The sequence below is a fragment of the Canis aureus genome, chromosome 13 (assembly GCF_053574225.1).
Source record: "Canis aureus isolate CA01 chromosome 13, VMU_Caureus_v.1.0, whole genome shotgun sequence".
NCBI lineage: Eukaryota > Metazoa > Chordata > Mammalia > Carnivora > Canidae > Canis > Canis aureus.
The window spans coordinates 20,716,016-20,737,985 of NC_135623.1; the positions used below are offsets into that span (position 1 = coordinate 20,716,016).

Sequence of the window (21,970 nt, forward strand, 5' to 3'; positions counted from 1 at the left end):
CACCCGGGTGGCTTGATTGGGAATCTGACTCTTGTTTTGGCTCAGGTCACAATCTTAGGGTACTGGGATCAAGCCCCCACACTGGGCTCCACATTTAGCACGGAGTCTGTTTGGAATTCTTTTTCTCCCTCTCCCTCTGCCCCTTCCCACTTGTGTTCACTTGCTCACTCTCTCTAAATTAGTAAATAAAATATTAAAAAAAGGGAGAGGTACTCTACTGCAGAGATGGTGGCAGTAATTGATCTGATAGTGGTTACACCAATGTGTTAACTTTATGAAAATTTTGCTACTTAGCTGGTTCTCATGTAAAGTTCTCTTCCTGAGCACTGGCAAGTTGGGGTGGCACGAACAAACCCTCCCACAGATACTTATGTGCAAGAACTACCTACCTGTGGTTGCTAAAGGCTGGGGGGAAGGGACAACGGAGTTATTGTTTAATGGGTAGCATTTCAATTCTTCAAGATAAAAATAGTTCTGGAGATGGATGGTGGTGATGGCTGCACAACAATGTAAGCATATTTAATGATACTGAGGGACGCCTGGGTGGCTCAGTGGTTAAGCATCTGCCTTGGGCTCAGGGCATGATCCTGGGCTCCCTGCATGGAGCCTGCTTCTCCCTCTGCCTGTGTCTCTGCCTCTCTATGTCTCTCATGAATAAATAAAATCCTTTAAAAAAATGATACTGAACTGTACACTAAAAGGCAGTTAACCAACAAAAACAAAAACTGTCCAAGACCAACTGCCTTAAGGCCAATGCTCTTGTGAGGCAGCTAGGCTGTGATGAGCAAAAATGCCTGGGGTAGTGTTTCCATCCCCAGCTCATAGTCACACCACATTGTGCATAGCCCCTGCCACCTCTGCAGTAGAAAAATAGCTGGACTGGGCCTTGTTGAGTTGTTCAGTAGCACCAAGGTCCCCCCCAATGGCTAAATTACTCTCTGACAAAAGCAGCCTTCCTACAAGAGTGCCTAGTGACCTACATATAACTAACATTCCCTCCTTTCTCTCTTCAGCTAGAGTTACATTCCCAAGGCCAAAGCAAGGCTCCTTTCCAATGTAGCAGACAAGGCTGGTTTCTTACCCAGAATGCCTGAATTAACAAAATGTACCAAGCTGAAATACTCAAGGAGATCATTCTGGATGGGGGTCCCAGAGATAAGCACCCGTCGGCTGGTGTTCAAGCTGTCCAGGGCCTGGTAAGTCTGATTCTCAGAGTTCTTAAGTCTGTGTCCCTGCAAGGAAATTAATTTTCACTTAGGCCTCGGCATGATGTGGAATCCCTCATGATAGCAAAGTCTTGTGTAAACAGGAAAAGAGGAATCATAAACATTACAGGTCCTAGGATCTTGGGAACTGGGTAGAGTGCAACAAGAATGAGAATTTACCTGCTTGCCTAGGGAGAAAAGTCAGGTTCAAGAGAGAGACTGTTAGTTTCCAGACCACCAGTGCTACATCCATAAAGCAAGGATTTCCTAGATTCCATTATCTACCCTCCTTTTCCCCGCCCCAACCTCCAGAGCCTTAGCAGGCTGCCTATCCTCTTCACAGACATTTAGCCATGTTCTAGACTCCTGTTTTCAGGGAATCCTCCTTCCCCATAAGCCAAACCAGCCCAGAACCTCCGGAGCCAGATGCCTTCTGGATTGGTCTACAGGCCATCTCTCAGCTGTGAGAGCTAAAGGGACTTGGCCCAGGCTCCTCCTTCCCTCTCCCTGCAGAATCCACAGCTCATATACCTAAAGAGCCTCTCCCGGGATCCCTGGGTGGTGCAGCGGTTTAGCGCCTGCCTTTGGCCCAGGGCGCGATCCTGGGGAACCAGGATCGAATCCCACGTCGGGCTTCCGGTGCATGGAGCCTGCTTCTCCCTCTGCCTGTGTCTCTGCCTCTCTCTCTCTCTCTCTCTCTGTGTGTGTGTGACTATCATAAATAAATAAAAAAAGTTTAAAAAAAAAAAAAAAAAAGAGCCTCTCCCTGCCTCCTTTTGCAGCTGTTCCCCAATCCCTATTCTCCCTGTCACCCATCCCTCATATACACCACTGTTTTATCTCTCTTTTTTAAGCCTTTTTCAAGAGTGTTGTAAAGGACCCTATTATCTTCCCTCTTTCCCCAAGAGCCACATGGGCAAGATCAGGTCTGTGCCTCTTCCATCCACAGGCCCCATTTCAGCCTGTACTGAGCAAGACATTCAAAATGCAATCACCAATGAAAGAATGAACAAGTCAGCATGCCCCCCCTCTGGTCAGCCTTGTACAATGGAATTAAACACAGACTCTTTACTGAACCTCCTGTCTCTAGGATCAGGTCCAAGCTCATTACTTTAGCATTTCTCAGTAAGACCCCAACTAACTTCTCTGACAACTCTCCACAGCTGGTCTTAGTCCAAGAAGCTATAACTCTTCATGCTGGATTTCCTTAGGTCTCTTTGCCCATGCCATTTCTCTGCCCAGAATTCTCTCCCACAGGCCAATTCCTCAAAGGTCATCTCCTTTGCAAAGCCTTCCTCAATGACCCCAGCTCGTTGGTCTCTCCCACTTCCTCACTCCTATGGCACTCCGTACATAATAGTTGTTTGCTGAATCTTTTCAAAGTGCCAGGCACTGTACTAATAGGAAGCACTTCCCTTATATTCTCTTCTGTAATCCAGATAACAATCAGATGAGTGGGAATTGTAATACCTATTTTAGAGAAAATGAAGGTCAGAAAGGTGAACAGTTTTCCAAAATCACACTGGTAGTAAATAGCAGAACTAGGATTTGAACTCAGGTATGTGTGGTTCCAAGCACTTGTACTACTCTGTCTCTCATCTACTGCTATATATACTAGAGACTAATCATACTCTACTATACTTATAAATCTTTTTTTTTTAATTTTTTTTTTTATTTATTTATGAGTCATAGAGAGAGAGAGAGAGAGAGAGGCAGAGACATAGGCAGAGGGAGAAGCAGGCTCCATGCACCGGGAGCCCAGTGATGTGGGATTTGATCCCGGGTCTCCAGGATCACACCCTAGGCCAAAGGCAGGCGCCAAACCGCTGCGCCACCCAGGGATCCCTAGACAGGAACTTCTTAAAGCAGAAATCATGTCGGGCGGCCCCGGTGGCTCAGCGGTTTAGCGCTGCCTTCAGCCCAGGGTGTAATCTGGAGACCCGGGATCGAGTCCCACATCGGGCTCCCTGTATGGAGCCTGCTTCTCCCTCTGCCTGTGTCTCTGCCTCTCTCTGTCTCTCATGAATAAATAAATAAAATCTTAAAAAAAAAAAAAGAAAAAAAAGAAAAAGAAACCATGTCAGATTTGCCTCTATATAATTTGGTGCATAGGACAGAAAACTGTTCAGTAAATGTCTGTTGAATGAAATGAATGAATGAATAATCAGTATTGCTATTAAAGAAGAATTAGGCATAGAATTTCAATCTTTAAAAATGACTGCATGGGGCAGCCCGGGTGGCTCAGCGGTTTAGCGCCGCCTTCAGCCCAGGGCTTGATCCTGAAGACCCAGGATCGAGTCCCACGTCAGGCCCCCTGCATGGGGCCTGCTTCTCCCTCTGCCTGTGTCTCTGCCTCTCTCTCTGTCTCTCATGAATAAATAAATAAATAAAATCTTAAAAAAATAAAAAATGACTGCATGTTGTATACCTAAAACTAATGCAATGTTATATATCAATTACATCTCAAAAAATATTTAAGACATCCAAAACAAATTAAAAAACTAAAAATGACTAGAGGCTATAAGCACTAGCCCTGAAGAAGAGAAGGCTCAGATCTGGAGCCCAAGAGGGAAATGAAACTTGTGAGGAAATTACCCAAAAGACCCTAGGGAAATAGGTGTCAACAACTGGGTCCCCCTAAACTGAAGCTCCCTGAGGGGAGGCATCATGGGACCCCCAGGACCTGACACATAATAGGCACTTAATAAATAATCCAGTAAATGAACTGAGCTGACACATTATCCTTGTGGGTCTCTGTGGAAGGGAAAGCCAATCCCAGCTCCTTATGAGAATACCCAGACTTCAGACCCACCTCCTTCCACTATCACCCAGAGATTTAAAACCCAAACTCTCTGGAGTGGCTGGCTGGTTCAGTCAGAGGAATGGGCTCTTCTTGATCTCATGGTCATGATTTCAAGTCCCACACTGGGTTTAGAGATTGCTTAAAAATAATATTTTATAGAAGGAGAAACAGGCATCCCTGTGGGGATCCTGATGGGGGACTCGATTTCAGGACCCCAAGATCACACCTGAGCCAGATGCTTAACCACTGAGCTAGCCAGGTGCCCCTCTTTTTTTTTTTTTTTCAAGTAGGCTCCACATCCTGTGCAGAGCCCAATGAGGGGCCCAAACTCATGACCCTGAGATTAAGACCCAAGCTGAGATCAAGAGTTGACGCTCAACCAAGTGAGCCACTCAGGTGCCCCAAAAACAAAATCTTAAAAATAAATAAATAAATAAAACCCAAACTCTGACAATTCAGCAAATCAAATATTTGGCCAGATGAAAAGTTGCCAGAGCTCTTATTAATAAGCTGCTGCTGAATTTCAGTTCTGGCAGAGTTCTTCACTTATTCTTTCTGAAAACAATAAACAATGCCACAATTAAATACCACTTTTCTCTCTGACACATGAGCCCTACGAGCAATATTCTTGTTTTTTATGTATTTCCCCACCATGTTTCTTCTGACCTGCTGTGTGTTCTAGCTCTTCTAAAGGAACATATATGGATCTGGATAAGGCACACAGGGCCAGTCCTCCCATACCTAAGCCAGACTTCCCACACCAAGTTTTGGGTTATATCCAAGGGATAAGAGCCAGGTCTTAAAATCTCAGGCCTGGATTCAAGTCCCACCTCACTTGGTCCTGACAGGGGGAAACTGGGCAAGTCATCACACTTCTCCTAACCTCTAAAACTGAGATGATGATGATAATGACAATGTCAATCCCTCACCTATTCATCTACTTTACAAAATGCTTCCATAGATCTCTCTGGATCATATTCTTTTCAGGTTGACCCTATGCCATCTAGTACACAGAAGTAACTGAGACCTTGAGCAGTCTCACCTGCACAGTATCCTTATAAGTGGCAGCCAAGGCTGACCCCAAGTCTTCTGACTTGCCCTAACTCACACTACTATAGGGATAAGAAGATTTTGTGTGCCAGAGAGAAGCACTGGAGGTACTGGGAGGAAGCACTGTGGGTACTGGGAGAAGGAAAGCCTGGGGCAGCATCTTCCCTCTCCAGGGTCCAAACCTGAGAAAGTCCTCTTAGAGTAAGCTATCTTTCCAAACTGGCTTCCTCATATCTCTCACAATTGACAAACTGCTGATGAAAATAGGTAGATGTGGGGTGCCTGGGTGGTTCAGTCAGTTAAGTGTCTCTCTTCAGCTAAGGTCATGATCCCGGGGTCCTGGGATTAAGCCCCGTGTTGGGCTCCCTGCTCAGCAGGAAGTCTGCTTCTCCCTCTTCCTGATGCTCACGCTCTCTAACTTGCACTCTCCCCCTGTCTCTCTCATAAATAAATAAATAAATAAATAAATAAATAAATAAATAAATAAATAAATAAATAAATCTTTAAAAAAATAAAAAAGGTAGATGAGTAAATGGGAGGGCCAGGATGCTGCAATGTGGCAAGAAGCAGCCTGGTCCCTTGTGCCCTGCAGAGTCAGCTCAGAAAGCAGGACAGAATGAGAAAGAAACACTACAGAGCAGAAGGAAATCTAGATTGGCCAGGGCCTTGAACTTCATAGGGTTATCATACATGTAACCCACCTCAACCTGCTAAATCCTTTATTCTTACCAGAAAGAACAGTCCATCAAAGTGTTAGAAGTTGATACACATGCCCAACAATGACAGACTCTTCATTAAAGACAAAAGCACAATAAGGAAAGAGATCATAACTAGCAAGCATGGCATCCCAAAAGTCCCTTAGATATTGAGCTAATCCATAGTTTCCAGAGCACAGTCAAGCTTGCCAAACAGCTGACAAAGGGGACCAAGTCTTTCAGCCACCCCTCCACTAAAGCCCCAGGGGTGTGCAGAGTGGCCTTCACTCTTCCCAAGAGGCGCAATGATAGCAGCCTCAGAGTACCTAAGCACCCTGAAAACCTGGAGAATTCTTTATACTGGGAAGCTCTCAGTCACCCTCATTCCTTTCCAAGTAGTAGCATCTCTACCACCATTCATGCATTGTGGTGGAAAGGCTAGAAAATAACTATTACCATGTTTCTCTTTGTCCCATACAATTAATACAGACTATAAGGTGTATGGACTGTCCACACTAGACTTCCCTGTTTCTGTTCACATGCATCTCCCCAGCCTCGAACAAAAAAATAACAGGGCCTGGATGGCTCAGCCTGCATGGCTCAGCGGTTTAGCACCACCATCAGCCTAGGGCGTGATCCTGGAGACCTGGGATCAAGTCCCATATCAGGCTCTCTGCATGGAGCCTGCTTCTCCCTCTGCCTGTGTCTGTCTCTCATGAATAAATAAATAAATAATCTTAAAAACAAAGCAAAACAAAAAAACCAAAAACCAAAACCAGAGTCTTATGACAATTACCAAAGTCTTATGACATACCAGGCACTGTGTGAAGAGCTTTCCCTCATTCACCTCATTTAATCCTCACAATAATCCCATGAATATTATTTCAAGGATTATTATAAATATTATTATCCCACTTTACTAACTCAGAAACAGAGGCTCAGGTGGTTTATTTTTTTTAAAAGATTTTATTTATTTATTTATTCATGAGAGACACAGAGAGAGAGAGAGAGAGAGAGGCAGAGACATAGGCAGAGGGAGGAGCAGGCTCCATGCAGGGAGCCTGACATGGGACTCGATCTCTGGTCTCCAGGATCACGCCCTGGGCTGAAGGCAGCGCTAAACCACTGAGCCTCACCGGGGCTGCCCCGCTCAGGTGGTTTAGTAACGAGTCAAAGTCATTTTACTGGTAATTACAAGAGCCAGAATTTGAATACAAGTCTCTCTGACTCTAGAACCTATTCCTTTAAACACTGTACTGTGTCTCTCCACCCATCCAAATCCCTCCCATCCTTCAAAGTATTTCCTTGGTCTGAGAATACTGACTGAAGGCAACAAAACCAAATAGCCCACAGTACCTCACCCTCCTTGGGAGTTCCAAGTAATGCTTAATCCCTATTGGTAGGTTGACGTCAAGGGCTCTCCCTCTCACTGTGTCCTCTAAGGCAACAAGCTCTGTCCTTAATATTCCCCAGAGACTGGGATGCCTGGGTGGCTCAGTTGGCTGAGTATCTGCTTTCATCTCCGTCATGATTTCGGGGTTCTGGGATCGAGCCCAGCATCGGGTTCCCTGCTCAGAGGGGAATCTGTTTCTCTCCCTCTGCTCCTCCCCTTGAATCATCTCACTCGTGCTTTCTCAAACAAATAGAACCTTAAAAAATATATACATATGGACACCTGGGTGGCTCAGTGCTTGAGCATCTGCCTTCAACTCAGGGTGTGATCCCGGGATCTGGGATCGAGTCCTGCACTCGGCTCCCTGTGAGAAGCCTGCTTCTCCCTCTGCCTATGTCTCTGTGTGTGTGTCTCTCTCTCATAAAAAAATACATACGTCTTTAAAAAAAAAATTCTAAAAATAAAATCTATATATATATGTCATATTATATACATACATACATACATATATTCCCCAGTAACTGATACAGCCCTTAGATGACAGTTCTTAGGACATTTCAACACTTTTTCCTACCACTCAGACTGCTGGGAGCCAAGTACCTCATCACATATGACCAGTCCAACACTTCCTTTCTGGAGGACTCCAACATGAAGGCGGAAAGTCTCATAGGAAATGATGAGGATGGGAGAAGGCACTCGGGCTCCACGCTGGTTCATGAATCCTTCTACAATAGAAAACATGTCAAGGGAACAAATCTAGAATATCTTAAAGAAAAAGAGTTTGTCGATTCTTTAATTTTGCCTGGAAATAACTATCTCCACTATTTTCCATGGGAATTCTCTTCCACCCCCCTCATTGCCCTCAGCCTGCTGGCCATCAGTGAGCATATATACAAGAAAGGAGCAAGTTGTATGGAAGAGTACAGCCAACTCTATTAAGGCTCCATACCTAGCTTTTGGTCTATCTCGTCCTTAGAGCCTCCGTCAATGGCCAGAGGTTGGATCCTCCCTCCAAGCCATTTCCCGACTTCATTGTACCAGTTCTTCACCAGGCTGGAGGGTGACACCACCACTGCCTTGTCAATTTCTGGTTTGCACTCTGGACTCTGGCGCAAAAGCGTCCATATCAACGTGATGCACTGCAGTGTCTTGCCCAGGCCCATCTCATCAGCCATGATGCAGCCGTGGCTGCCAGGGATACGCCGACTGGTGACACACTCCCACAGGAACTTTACTCCCTGGGGAATAACAGCATTCAGGCCACTTTGGTACCCACACTGGTGCTGCCCCAGGGATGGCAGCCTCCCATCCCATACCTCTTTCCCCCCAGTCCCTTTTACCTCTCTCTGATGAGGCCGCAAGACCTTACTGAGAATAGGATCCACAACCACATGGACAGGGAGTTTTTCCCTAAGAAAACACAGCAAAGAAAACATGTAGCTCAGACATGTACAAGGATACGCCCTTAGGAAGTTGTATCCTGCTGACCCAGAGGCCACAGAGGCAGCTGCCTAAGAGAGGACTTTTGTGGCCTGATAATCATACCATAGCAAATTTTTGCTCTAGGAGTTAGAAAGTGAGGAGAGGGTTCCCTATGTCATCAATCCCTCCAGCTTCCCTGAGCAAGCTTGGCAAGAAGATGAACACCCACCAACTAAACATGCCCACAAACTCTTTGCTACACATTCTCCTTCCCCACCTAACCCACTCTCTGGATGGTGGTACAGTGGTCATGACAGCACTCTGAATACATGCCAGTCCCAAGGAAAAAAATCACACCAAAATGCCCTCTGCCCTTCCAGGTACGTGCACTTAACAGAAGACTAGACCTGCCCAAGAAATACCAATGTACATACTTGTCAAGCTTCATCTGGTCATGGGCGCTCAGTGGGGGAGGCTCGTACAAAACCAAGGCACCTTCTTCCAAGGGGTCATGGAGGGCCCGGCGGACCCCAGCCCTTTTGAGGCCCAATGCCCGAAAGCCCAGGGGACCTAGAAACCAACAATCTGTCACCTGAGCCTCTGTATTGAAGAGATCACTAGGCCCAGCTCAAATGCCTATCCTTCACATAACCTTTCCTAAGCTTGCACATGACCTTCTCTCTTCCAGAACCTCTCCAAACCTAGCTGGGCACCTCTATCTATTATCCTAGTCTGCCTCAGATTAGCGTTTTTCACATCTTACTTATCCCATTTAACTATAAACTTGTGGAGGGCCAGGTCTTGTTCATCTCAAATCAATCCTAGAAAGGTCTAAAACTCAAAGAGGCCTTTGAAGATGAAGAACTCTTAGGAGTTGGCCTCCTCCCTCCCCAGCCCGTTTTAGCACTATGCTAGGTCTTACACAGGCCAGGGAAAAACTCTGTGGAACCCAGGCCTCAGTCAACCTCAGAAACAAGATGCTACTAAATTCACTCAGACTGAATGAAGCCTGGGCCCATCAGCCACCAGGGCCCGCCCCCAGGAGCTTCCCAAGTATTGGCATATCCCACCAAGAGGAGGAGGGGCAGTTAGTCCTGGCAGCTCTTGCTGAAGCTATCAAACACAACCTTCATGCAGGCCTCTGGAGTGTTACCCCACACATTGTCACCACTGGGCTGGCATCTTCAATTCCAAGGTAAGCGTATATTCACAAAAACAGAGGTTTTAAATTATTCAGATACATTCAAACATGATTGATTCAAAAAACAGAAAAGTCTCCATTTTTACCTTGATAATTTGGAATGGGGATTTTAAAAGGCTTTGACAAAATGCTTCGAATAAACGCTTCCTAAAAAAGAAACAGGGATTCAGGACTGATTAGAGATGTTCTAGGATATTTTTACAAATGCAGTCTAAAATGCCTATTTAGGGGTACCTGGGTGGCTGAGTCAGTTGAGCATTTGACTCTTGGTTTCAGTCGGGCCATGATCTTGGGGTCGTGGATCAAGCCCCACATCAGGCTCTGTGCTTAGTGGAGAGTCTGCCAGAAATTCTCTCTCCTCCTCTCCCTCTCTCCCTCTCCTACTTGCACACACTTTCTTGCTCTCTCTAAAGTAAGTAAACCTTAAAAATAATTTTTTTAAATAAAATGCCTATTTTTTAAAAAAATTTTTTTAAGATTTTTATTTATTCATGAGAGACAGAGAGAGAGAGACAGACAGACAGAGACAGAGACAGAGACAGATACAGGCAGAGAGAGAAGCAGGCCCCATGCAGTCCCAATGTGGGACTTGATCCCGGGGCTTCAGGATCACCCTGGGCCGAAGGCAGGCGCTAAACCACCGAGCCACCCAGGGATCCCCCTAAAATGCCTATTTAAAGGTAATATATTCAGAGCATTATATTTTGATTACATCTCACTCAGATGCATCTAGAACAGAAGGAAATGTACTCCATTATTAGGTTATTAGGTTTTATACAACAGCTTTCATCTTTAAGGCTTTACATACAATTCTACAAATACTCAGGGACAGCAAAGTACCACTGGCAAGTGCCCAGCTTCCGTCAGCCACAAGGCTTAGACTCGTTTGTTCATAAAAGGCCATGCCAACAAGGACAACTAACTATTCCCTAGGGTACAGCACCTTAAGAAGAAAGCACCACACACTTACCCAACCCCAGTACTAACAACTCCAATGTCTGGATACAACCACTCTCCTACAGGGCTACATCTTCCCAGGCATACATCACATTTCTTTTGTTGTAACAGTTCTGCCTATTGCATCTAATTACTACATCAGCCTCCTTGGGAACTAACTAGACCTTCAAAAAATAGCAGCAGTAACAGGAACAGTATTATTATTAAATAATATTAACAACAGCAAAAATGACAACAGTCATGATGACTATAACAGTGTATAACAGGTGCAGTGCTAAGCACTCGAGATGCCCGCATTCAGGCTGCCATTGAATCCTCACTACCAGCACTATGAGGCCCATTATTACTGGTATCTCCACTGTACCAGATGGGCATATTGAGACTGAGTGGTTAAGTCACTGTCCCCAGTCACAGGGCCATGACGGGTGCAGGACTTTCCTGGTTTCCAGGACCCTTACTTTAACCAGTGGGCAGTATGGCCTCCTAATCCAACCTGTTTAAGTACAGCCATATGGATCAGCCCAGAGTCAGCATCTTCTTGCCATGGGAAAGCACAAGAGAGGGAACATGAGAAAGAGGATAGGAGAAGGCCAAAAAATCACCAAAAGAAAAATGGGACAAGGGTGCCAAGAAGTAGACATACATAGGTCGTAGAGAAGAGTGGCCTTGCTGCCTCCACCTCAAGGCCTACAGAAGCCTCTGTGCCAGCACCTCAGCCTGGAACCAGCACTGGACTATGGGGCTGGGGCTGAAGAGCAGGCAGGGGAGTCCAAGCACCAGCTCCTGGGGTAACTCTGACAGCTCCCATCAACATTCTGGTCTTCTGGTCTATAGATCTCTGAGCTCTTTGGGGAATTACAATGGTCTGTGAACCTCTACAAAACAAGAGCTGAAACCCAAGAAAGCAAGGAGAAAATAAGAACAGAAACCCTAAAGGTAGTTTTAATGTAAATACATTATTATTGGAAAAAGAAATAATGAAAAATATTACCCTCAAGCAAAATGGTAGTTTAACAAGGAAAAAGCAAACCTATCTTGCCCTGAACTTTGTACCTTTTTATTCCGACCCATTTCTACAAAGATTATAAATTTCTAGAAACTCAGCGTACTTTTTTAAGATTTTATATATTTGAGAGAGAGACAGAGAGCATGAGCCTAGAAGGAGAGGGAGAAGCAGGCTCCCTACTGAGTCGGGAGCCCGATGCAGGGCTCAATCCCAGGACCACGACATGAGTCAAAGGCAGACACTTAACTGACTGAGCCGCCCAGGCCCCCAGAAACTCAGTGTACTTTAAATAGGAAAAATATAATTAATATATTTGATAATCTACTAGAAGATAGAAAAATAATGTGGAGAACTGACCATGACATAAATAACATGATGGGGGAGGGGGATCAAAGAAAGGCCCAAATTGTTTGCCTATTTCTTTGCAGCTGGATGAAATCTTATATTGACTATTTTTAATTACTGTGATTATTCTATCTATGAATGGCAATGATAATGAGAAGCTTGTATATGAACAATGCTAACGCAAAGCCACCCTTAAGTCTAAAGAGAGGAAAAGGATGGGGCACCTGGGTGGCTGCTGGTTGAGTGTAGCTTCTTGATTTCAGCTCAGGTTGTGATCTCAGGGTCTTGGAGTCACTGCATTGCATCTTTTGCATTGTCACTGCATCATCTGCATCATCAGGCTCCACCCTCAGCAGGGAGTCTGCTTCTTTCCTTCTCCCTCTGCCCCTCCCCTAGCTCTCGCATGCATGCTCTCTCAAATAAATTAATTAAACAAACAAATAAGGAAAGGAAAGAGAATTCCTATCTAATTTGGCTTCAATACTAAAACTGAAGTATTATTTTTTAAAGTTTTTTTTTTTTTTTTTTTTTTTAGTAATCTCTACTCCCAACATGGGGCTTGAACCTATAACCCCTGAGATCAAGACTGTCATGCTCCACTGACTGAGCCAGCCAGGCGCCCCCAAAAAAGGAAATATTATTTTCAAAATTGTCAACATAGAAGGCTAGATTTGAGGCTCTGAGTAGCCAAGAATTTAATTTAAAAAGACTTTGGGGACACCTGGGTGGCTCAGTGGTTTGGCGTCTACCTTCGGCTCAGGGCGTGATCCTGGGGGCCCGGGATCAAGTTCCGCGTCAGGCTCCCTGCGTGGAGCCTGCTTCTCCCTCTGCCTCTGTCTCTGCCTCTCTCTTTCTCTGTCTCTCATAATAAATAAATAAAAATTTAAAAAAAAAAAAAAAGGCAAGACTTTAAACTATAAGCTTGTGCGACCACTGTGGCAGAATGAGCATCCCTGGCCAAAAACATGAGGACACAGCCTATAAGACTTACCATGGCCTGAAATCTGGTCTCATAAGATGGGCAGAGGCATGGGAAAGAGCATGCTCTTTCTTTATTTAGTTATGGAAAACTCATACCCTCCTTTCCTTCTGATAGAAGGGGGAGAGCAACCACCTTCCCCACCAAGGTCAAAGGTTCCCTTTTCTGGACGTTCACTCTATCAGTTCTGCCCCATGTCTCCTGTATCTCAACCTCTCCCTCTCCACTGGGTCTTTCTCATCAGCATTTAAAACAAGTTTAGGGATCCCTGGGTGGCGCAGCGGTTTGGCGCCTGCCTTTGGCCCAGGGCACGATCCTGGAGACGCCGGATCGAATCCCATGTCAGGCTCCCGGTGCATGGAGCCTGCTTCTCCCTCTGCCTGTGTCTCTGCCTCTCTCTCTCTCTCTGTGACTATCATAAATAAATAAAATCTTTTAAAAAAAAATAAAATAAAAATAAAAAAAAAATAAAATAAAACAAGTTTAACTCTCTCCTGTCTTATAAACAAAAATTCCTTTGAGGCCCCTGGGTGGCTCAGTCCGTTAAGCATCCGACTCTTGACTTCAGCTCAGGTCATGATCTCAGGGTCCTGGGATGCAGCTCCATGCTCGGCAGAGAGTCTGTGATTCTCTGTCCCTCTCCCCCTGTGCACACACTCTCTCTCTCTAAAATAAATAAATTTTGGGACGCCTGGGTGGCTCAGTGGTTGAGTGTCTGCCTTTGGCTCAGGATGTTATCCTGGGGTCCTGGGATCGAGTTCCACATTGGGCGCCCCACAGGGAACCTGCTTCTCCCTCTGCCTATATCTTTGCTTCTCTGTGTCTCATGAATAAATAAATAAAATCTTTAAAAAATAAAATTTTAAAAAACAAAAGCAAAGATTCCTTTGACCTCTTATCTCCTCCCCTTCAAACTTCTAGAAAGAGTTGTCTGTCTCCCCTTTCTAATCTTCCACTCCTCTGAAATGACTCTAAGATCACCAATGGCCTACATGACCTAAATTCCAGTGGACGTGTTTCTATCCTTATCTGGCTAGACAAAGCTGGTTATTCTTCTCAAATATTCTCTGCCTTTGACTACCATGACACCACTTTCCCACTATTCTGCCTCTCTAGGACCTCATGCTCAGTCCCCTGATAAGCTCTTCTTTGTCTACTTAACCTCCTTAAATGTCAGTGTTCCTCAGGGCTTGCCCCTCAGCATCTCTGACTACACTCACCTTGACACTCCAAAAGACTTTGGAGGAGTCAACCATCATCTCTATGCTAGCGACCCCAAATCTATTTCCAGTGCCTACCTCCCTCCTAGGCTCCACAACTACCCATATTTGCAACCATCCCCAAACCTAAATATCCTATCTTACAAGGCTTCAAACTCAACATATTTATGACTAAGTGCTCATCTCCAGGGCTACACCTTATGATTTTTGTAGGCCTGAAGCACTTTTGCCTTTCAGGCCCCTTCCTCCACAGCTTTCACACAGGCTGTCCCCTCTAGCTAGAACATTGCCCACTATTTTTACCTGGCTGACTCCTCACATCCTTGAGGACTCAACCTAATTGGCACATCCCTCAGATTCAGGTATTTCACCAACTTCCAGACTGTTAGACCCCCTGTTGTATAACACATTGCACTTGCACTTATGTCATATACTTACACGGAACTACACATCTTTTTGTTGTGGTTTTAAGATTTATTTGAGAAAAAACGAAAGCATGCATGCAAGGGGAGGGGCCAAGGGAGAGCGTAAATCTCAAACAGAACCTGCTTAGCATGGAGCCTGATGTCATGACCCTGAGATCATGACCTGAGCTGAAACCAAGAACTCGGCACCGAGTTACTCAGGTGCCCCATACACATCATTTTTAAAGGCTTAATAGTTAACTACATAAATGCATTTAATACATTAAACAATGTTATCACTTAGTGAATTATATAGAGTTCAACTATCACAAAAGGGATGATGAAGATAAATCAGGATAGTGGTTACCTGTCAGAATGCGAAAAGAGATTATGACTTTTTTTGGGGGGGGGATTATGATTTGATGATATTCTAGGGCAGGATGGTGGGTTCACAGGTGTTTATTCTGTGTTTTATATCTCCCATGTTATATACATATTCCTTTGTATTTCTCAAGTTTTATGTAAAAATTTTAAAATGTTTCCTGAATGTACAAATAACTAACGTCCATTACATATTCCTATCAACATATTTGCATTTTCCTTCAAAATGTCCTTATAGGGGGATCCCTGGGTTTGGCGCCTGCCTTTGGCCCAGGGCATGATCCTGGGGACCTGGGATCGAGACCTGTGTCAGGCTTCCTGCACAGACCCTGCTTCTCCCTCTGCCTGTGTCTCTCTCTTTTTGTCTCTCATGAATAAATAAATAAAATCTTTAAAAAAAAAACAAAAAACAAAACATCCTTATAAAGTAAAAACAGACTCCTGTGTCTCCCCCACTTTACCACAGTACTTCACTTGACACTAGATGTGTGGGATTTCCACACACAAGAAATTATTCAGTACCACCTCTGTGTCCTACAATTTAACTCAATTCTGACATTATCTACCTAGAGTCAGCATCAGATCCCACAAGTTAGGGGCTCAGTCCCACATGCCTCCCTCCACCACTTCAGACATCAATTCCAAATCCCGGTTGCTCCCTATGCTTTTGACCAACAGGCTATAAATCAGAGGGTCCCAACCCCTCCTAGGATTCAATTAATTTTCTAGAGCAGCTCACAGAACTCAGGAAAAGTTTACTTGCTAGATTAACAGTTTACCAAAAAGACTATAAAAGGATATGCACAGCCAGATGAAGAGACACATAGAGCAAGGTCTGGAAGAGTCCTAAGCACAAGAGTTTCTGTTCCTGTGGAGTCTGGGGCGGCCACTTCCTGGCACATGGACGAGCGCTTGTTCACCAACTCAAAAGCTCTCCAAACCTTGATCATTTGGGGGTTTTATGGAGGCTTCATTACACAGGCATTAAATACTAGCCACTGGTAGGTTGGTTCCCCTGGCAACCAGCCACAAGGTTAGTTGCTTCACAAATAAAATCTCAGGGCAGCCCGGGTGGCTCAGCGGTTTAGCGCCACCTTCAGTCCAGGGCGTGATCCTGGAAACCTGGGATAGAGTCCCACATCCGGCTCCCTGCATGGGGCCAGCTTATCCCTCTGCCTCTCTCTGTCTCTCATGAATAAATAAAATCTTAAAAAAAAAAAAAATCTCATTAACATAAACTCAGGTGTGGTTGAAATGGTTTTGCTTTTGTTTTTGTTTTATATATAAATAGTAAAAGACATCTTTACTGCTTTATCACCTAAGAAATTCCAAAGGTTTTTGGAGCTCCGTGCCAGAGCTCAATACCATTCTCCTCAGAAAGTTTAGTGGAAAAAGCTTTGGTGAAGCTAAGCAGATCTGACTAGTTTGTAATTCTGGGCAAATTACTTAACCCCTCTGAGACTCAACTTCTGCATCTTAAAACATGAGTTACATAAGATGATGCATAGAACCTGCCATAGTAAACATCATTTTTTATTTTACTAGAGGAAACACGTGAAAGCTGTAGGACTCCGACACTTCTTAAAGCCATATGCTGAGTGAGAGTCTGAGCTGGCATGAGGATCCTGGGTGGAACACCCTGCCACGGCCTTCCCTTTCCTATACCCTCAGGTCCTCAAGAATCCGAGCCACCGGAATCCGGTGCCCAAATAACAAGGGAGACTCCAAGTCAGGCACACATTTTGAAAAGGTCAGGCCTCTTCCAGGTTATTGAGGCTGTGGTTAGACCCAAAGCCTCCACAAAAGTCTGTCTATGGGGTAGAAGCCTCTCTTGACAAAACAAGAAAGGTGCCTCCATAGGGCGCACACCTTCATCAGCAGGCTGCAATTCTGACTTACATGTTGACTACTATCCAAGGAGGGCGGTCGATTGGTTAGTTGAGTCAAAGGTTTCCGAAAAGGAGACAGGAAACACTCCTGGCTCTGAGTCCCACTGCTGGATTTCCGTTTCTTGGGAGTCTAGAAGAGTATTGGGGAAGACGAGTGAAGTCTAGATGACCACAGAGTTCACCACAGTGGCAATTAACATTTAAAACGTTTATTAAATGCCAGGCACTATGCTAAACTCTTCACGTATATTATCATGTATCATCTTCACAGCAATCTTCATAGCCATCTTATGATGTTTATTATTATTATATTTATTTAGTAGGTGAGAAAACTGGAGGTTAATGAGGTTACAGAACTTGTCTAATCTGAAGAGGGGCACTGGACAAAGTGAATAAAGAAAGCCAGTCAGCCCACACTGGAGCAGTGATGTACCTCACACTGAAAGGATTTTCAGAAGCAAACAGCACCATTTATGACCCAGCTGCACCAAGTGCTGCCCCAAGTTCAAGTCTGAGACCCACATAAGTAACAAGAGGCAGCCTTGTTCCTTACAGGGAGAGGGACCCCCCACCTCCCCCACTGCCCCCGGCACACCAGCAGTGGTGCAACTACAGAGCAAGACCCCATAGAAACATCAAGCAAGCTTGTAGCACCTTGCCAAGGTATTTGAAGCTTCAGTGATCCTATAGGACACACCTGAAACAAACATCAGCCCCTTCACCTCTCACATACAGTCCCTGCCCAAAACTGCCTTCTAGATCTTCCTTAGCTAATCCCTTCCTCCGAAGTTCCAGTGGCTAAACCACTTACTTCTTGAACTACTCTTTCTTTCTGAAGTATATGCTGCATTATCCTATTGATATGTGTTTACATAGGTCCTACGCACAGCCAGCCCCAGAAAGCCTCAAAAGCAGGGAACAGAGCACAGGACCCAATCCACAGCAAAAGTACAGCCAGCTTGTTGCCACTGGTGAGCCATTTTTTTCCAGGGGAGCCAAAAGGCCCAACCCAATCTGTTCTTTTGCTTGGGAATCCCTTTGTACCAGAAAAATTGGGGCTACATTAGCTTCTGTAAACACTTTGAAGACAAAAGATTTTTTTTTTAATTTTGTTCAATGCCTGACACAGAATAAGCACTAAGTAAAAGTTTACTGAAAGGGGCTTCTAGAGGTAAGTAGGCTCATTCCATGAAACCCCAGAAACCAAGCCCAGGATTCCTTTCTGCCCAAACAGCCCTGTCCTATCTCCCAGAGGGCAGAGTACTCACCACTGTCCCAGGCTGCCAGTCTTCATCATCACTAGGTCTGCCTTCTGGTTTTCTCTTGGCCAGCTGGCTAGGAGCTAAGCTCTTCCTCTGTAAGGGGAAAACGGAAGCTGAGCACCCGCAGCCCGAGCCTATTAGACCCAGACACAAGGCTACCTACAGTCTCCCTTAGGCCATACTTACCATCCTGGGCTTAGGAGCATGAAACGTCAAGTACCCATCAACCAAAGGTCAAAGGCACCCAGCAGCTGAGAGCGCAGAACCAGCGCGGGTTTAAGCGATGTGCTCTATTACTGAAAGCACGGGCTGATTAAAGAGGGGGCATGGGGCACGGGTGGAGGGGATCCAGCCAGGGTCCAGAGTTCAGGCCCACACTGTGAGCGTCGGTCGCCAGTTACTGAGGCGGGAGAGCAGGCCCAGAAGTATCCAAGCAAAGGAGAGCAAAAGCCTGGGATGCGGGGAAGAGGCAGAGTGGAGCCGGGGTAGTGGTCGCGACGGTAGGGAGCAGTTGGGCGGCGGGGTAGAAGTCACGGGCCGGGGAGAGGGCCCGGTGAAACCCCGAGGCCTGCGGAGGGCGAGGCGCCAGTCTGAAGCGGTTGTCCCAGGTCCGGAGCGCGGAAGCCAGGCCCGGACTTGGGGAGGCCGAGCAGGGGTCCAGGCAGGGCAAGTAAGAGAACCCGCGCCCGGGAAGGGAATACCGGGGAGAGCCGGGGAGAGCCGCAGAAGCGAGGCCGCGCCCCAGCACTCCCGCCAGAACCCTCCTCTCCCTAAAGCGCGCGTTAACAGCCGCCCGGACTCCGCGGCCGCGCCAGGCCCAGTAAATCGAACCTCCCGCGGTGCTGCCGCCGCGACACCCATTGGCTGCGTTCGATGCGTTCGGCGCTCGCGACCCGGGGAAGGGGGCGGGCCTGGCACTGCGGCCTCCGCGGCCCGCGGCGAAGGGGCTAAACCCACCCGCGAGGAGGTGGGACTTGGCGGGGTGGGCGGGGCCGGCAGAGGCGCGAGCGGTTGGGGGAGGTGGGCGGGGCGGGGCGGGGCCGGCTGCGTCGGGCCGGGCTGGGGGCGTGGCCTCCGGTCCGCTGGGGCTGGAGCTCGGGGAGGCCGGCGGGTGTGTGCGCTGCCCGCGCGCTGAGCCCGCGGCTGTGCTGCGGCTCGGATGTCGCCACCCCGAGGGCGGCGGGAGCCTTCCTCCCCTGCCTACCTGCCGCCAGGTCCGCTCCTGCAGGGATCGCGCCCTTGGGGAACAGGATTCTTCGGTCTGGGGTTTCCTGAAGAAAGCTGCCTTTGTTATCTAGGCAAAATCATGTTGGTGGAAGTGTGATTCCTGGAATCAAGCCTGATTCCAGAGACTTAATGACTGTCTCAAAACTACAGTTTCTTCGTATCTAAAATGTACATTCGGGCAATTCCCGGTGGCTCAGCGGTTTAGCGCCTCCTTCGGTCCGGGGCGTGACCCTGGGGTCCCGGGATCGAGTCCCACGTCCGGCTCCCTGCGTGGAGCCTGCTTCTCCCTCTGCCTGTGTCTCTGCCTCTTTCTGTGTGTCTCTCATGATTAAATAAATAAAATCTTAAAAATATAAAATAAAATAAATAAAATAAAATAAAATAAAATGTACCTTCTAGGGACGCATGGGGTGGGAGGGGCGGAGTTAAGCGTCTGACTCGGTTTCCTCTCCGGTGGTGATCCCAGCTTCCAGAGATGGAGCCAGGCCTCCGCTGGCTCAGCATGGAGTGACTCAAGACGCTCGCTTTCTCTCTACCCCACTCTTCTCTCAAACAAATGGGGGCGCTTGGGTGGCTCAGTGAGTTGAGCGTCTGCCTTGTGCTTAGGTCATGATCCCGGGGGTCTCCAGATGGGCGGCGGGGGTGGGGGGTGTCCTGCACAGCGGGGAGTCTACTTCTCCCTCTGCCCCCCCCATCGTGTTCTCTCTCTCTCTCTCATAAATGAATAAAATCTTTAGAAAATAAAATAATCTTTTTTAAAAAATAAAATGTGCGTTCTATTAGTACCTTCCTCACAAGATTATTCTGAGAACTAAGTAAATTAGTGTTTAGGTACTCAACACAGAGGGCTCCTGGCTGGCTCATTTGGTGGAGCATGGTACTCTTTTTTTTTTTTTTTTTTTTCTTTTCTTTTTTTAAGATTTTATTTATTTATTCATGAGAGACACAGAGAGAGAGGCAGAAACACAGGCAGAGGGAGAAACAGGCTCCCTGCAGGTAGACCGATGCTGGACTTGATCCCCACACCCTGGGATCATGCCCTGAGCCAAAAGCAGATGCTCAACCGCTGATGCTACTCTTGATCTCAGGATTCAGTTTATCCCTAAGTCTGGCGTGGAGCCTACTAACTAACTAACTAACTAACTAACTAACTAAATAAATAAATAAATAAATAAATATCTTTAAAAGTAAATAAAGTACTCAACACAGTGCCAGGCACAACCTAGGTGCTCACTAATAAGAATATACATAACACTTACTACCAAGTACTTCCAAGGTCCTGAGACAATAATAATTCATTTAATGCTCACAACTATGAGGTGGATTTATTATTGTCCCCATTTTATAGGTGAAGAAACAGGCTAGGAAAAACCAGTAACTTGTCTAGAGTTACACACCTAGTGTGTGCTCCAGAGTAATTGTTCTTAGCCACCTTGCTAAGTAGGGTCAGAGCCTGGTTTTGTGGAGCCTGAACCTTTTGTAAATTCTTGTTGAGACCCTTTAAAATTAGGTACACATATTAATATTTGCTTAAAATGAGGGAAAAATACCCAATTATGGAATCTTGGAAATTTCGGTCACTTTCTTCTAAAACTTCTTTAGGTAATTGATTAGAAATGCTTCCTGTCACAATCTGGTTTCTTCCAGTTAGAACACTGATTACATATCTCTAGTAACTTGCAGCACTCCCTGTGTCCGTGCAGGTGGGCCCTGAAGCTTACCCTTAGTAAATCTGCCTCTGATGAGAACCATTACTATTTGGGTGGTGGAGGGCAATAATGTTTTACTTACTGATCTTTTTAAAGATTTTATTTATTTTTGAGAGAGAGGGGTGGGAGAGGGACAGAGGGAGAAAATCTTAAGCCAACTCCCTGCTCAGTGCGAGCCTGATGCTGGCTCCATCTCACAACCCCAAGATCATGATCTGAGCCAAAACCAAGAGTCAGACATTCAACTGACTGAGCCACCCAGACACCCCACTTACTGATCTTTTTAATTAAATGTTTTATCTTGAGGTAATTGCGGAGGGCACCAGGGTGGTTCAGTCAGTTAAGCGTCTGCCTTCGGTTCAGATCATGATCCCAGGGTGCTTGGACTGAGTCCTGCATCAGACTTCCTACGGAGCCTCTACCTCTCCGGTCTGCAGGTGCATGCTCTCTCACTCTCTCTCAAATACATAAATAAAATCTTTTTAAAAGGAGAGAGATAATGGCAGATAAATGGCAGATGCTCAAGCACTGAGCCACCCAGGTGTCCCTATGAAACTTTTTAAAATGGCCTTTTCAGCCAGCATAATTCTCCAGGATTCATCTGTGTCATTGCATTGTGTGTAACAATTTGTTCCTTATTATTGCTGGGTAATATTCTATGGTATGGATGTACCTCAGTTTATTTAATTACATCTGGGTGGTTTCCAGTGTTATCAATGTGCCTCAGTTTAATTACATCTGGGTGGTTTCCAGTGTTGGCTATTACGAACTGCTATAAACATTTGTGTGTAGTTTTTGTGTGGGATACATGCCTGGGAGAGC

At 45.9% G+C, this 21,970-nt stretch overlaps 1 protein-coding gene across 8 annotated transcripts in view; it reads right to left on the reverse strand.

Annotated features, from left to right (window-relative positions):
• Positions 1-19,038, reverse strand: part of RAD54L (RAD54 like) — a 34,954-nt gene extending 15,916 nt beyond the window's left edge. For 3 of the 8 annotated variants that reach the window (XR_013350396.1, XR_013350395.1, XM_077845114.1), the window contains exons 1-9: positions 18,399-19,038; positions 18,219-18,305; positions 16,961-17,080; positions 9,856-9,916; positions 9,003-9,138; positions 8,487-8,556; positions 8,096-8,384; positions 7,747-7,871; positions 1,082-1,232 (exon numbers count right to left, since the gene is read on the reverse strand). Coding sequence is in view for 1 of the 8 variants with exons in the window: in XM_077845114.1 (XP_077701240.1) it covers positions 1,082-1,232; positions 7,747-7,871; positions 8,096-8,384; positions 8,487-8,556; positions 9,003-9,138; positions 9,856-9,916; positions 16,961-17,080; positions 18,219-18,305; positions 18,399-18,401 (1,042 nt within the window). In the remaining 7 variants the exon portion in view is untranslated. Of the gene's footprint in view, positions 1-1,081; positions 1,233-7,746; positions 7,872-8,095; positions 8,385-8,486; positions 8,557-9,002; positions 9,139-9,855; positions 9,917-10,003; positions 10,141-16,960; positions 17,081-18,218; positions 18,306-18,398 lie in introns of those variants that run through there. The other 5 variants (XR_013350397.1, XR_013350398.1, XR_013350400.1 and 2 more) reach the window with 5 other exon arrangements.
• Positions 19,039-21,970: the final 2,932 nt, after the last annotated feature.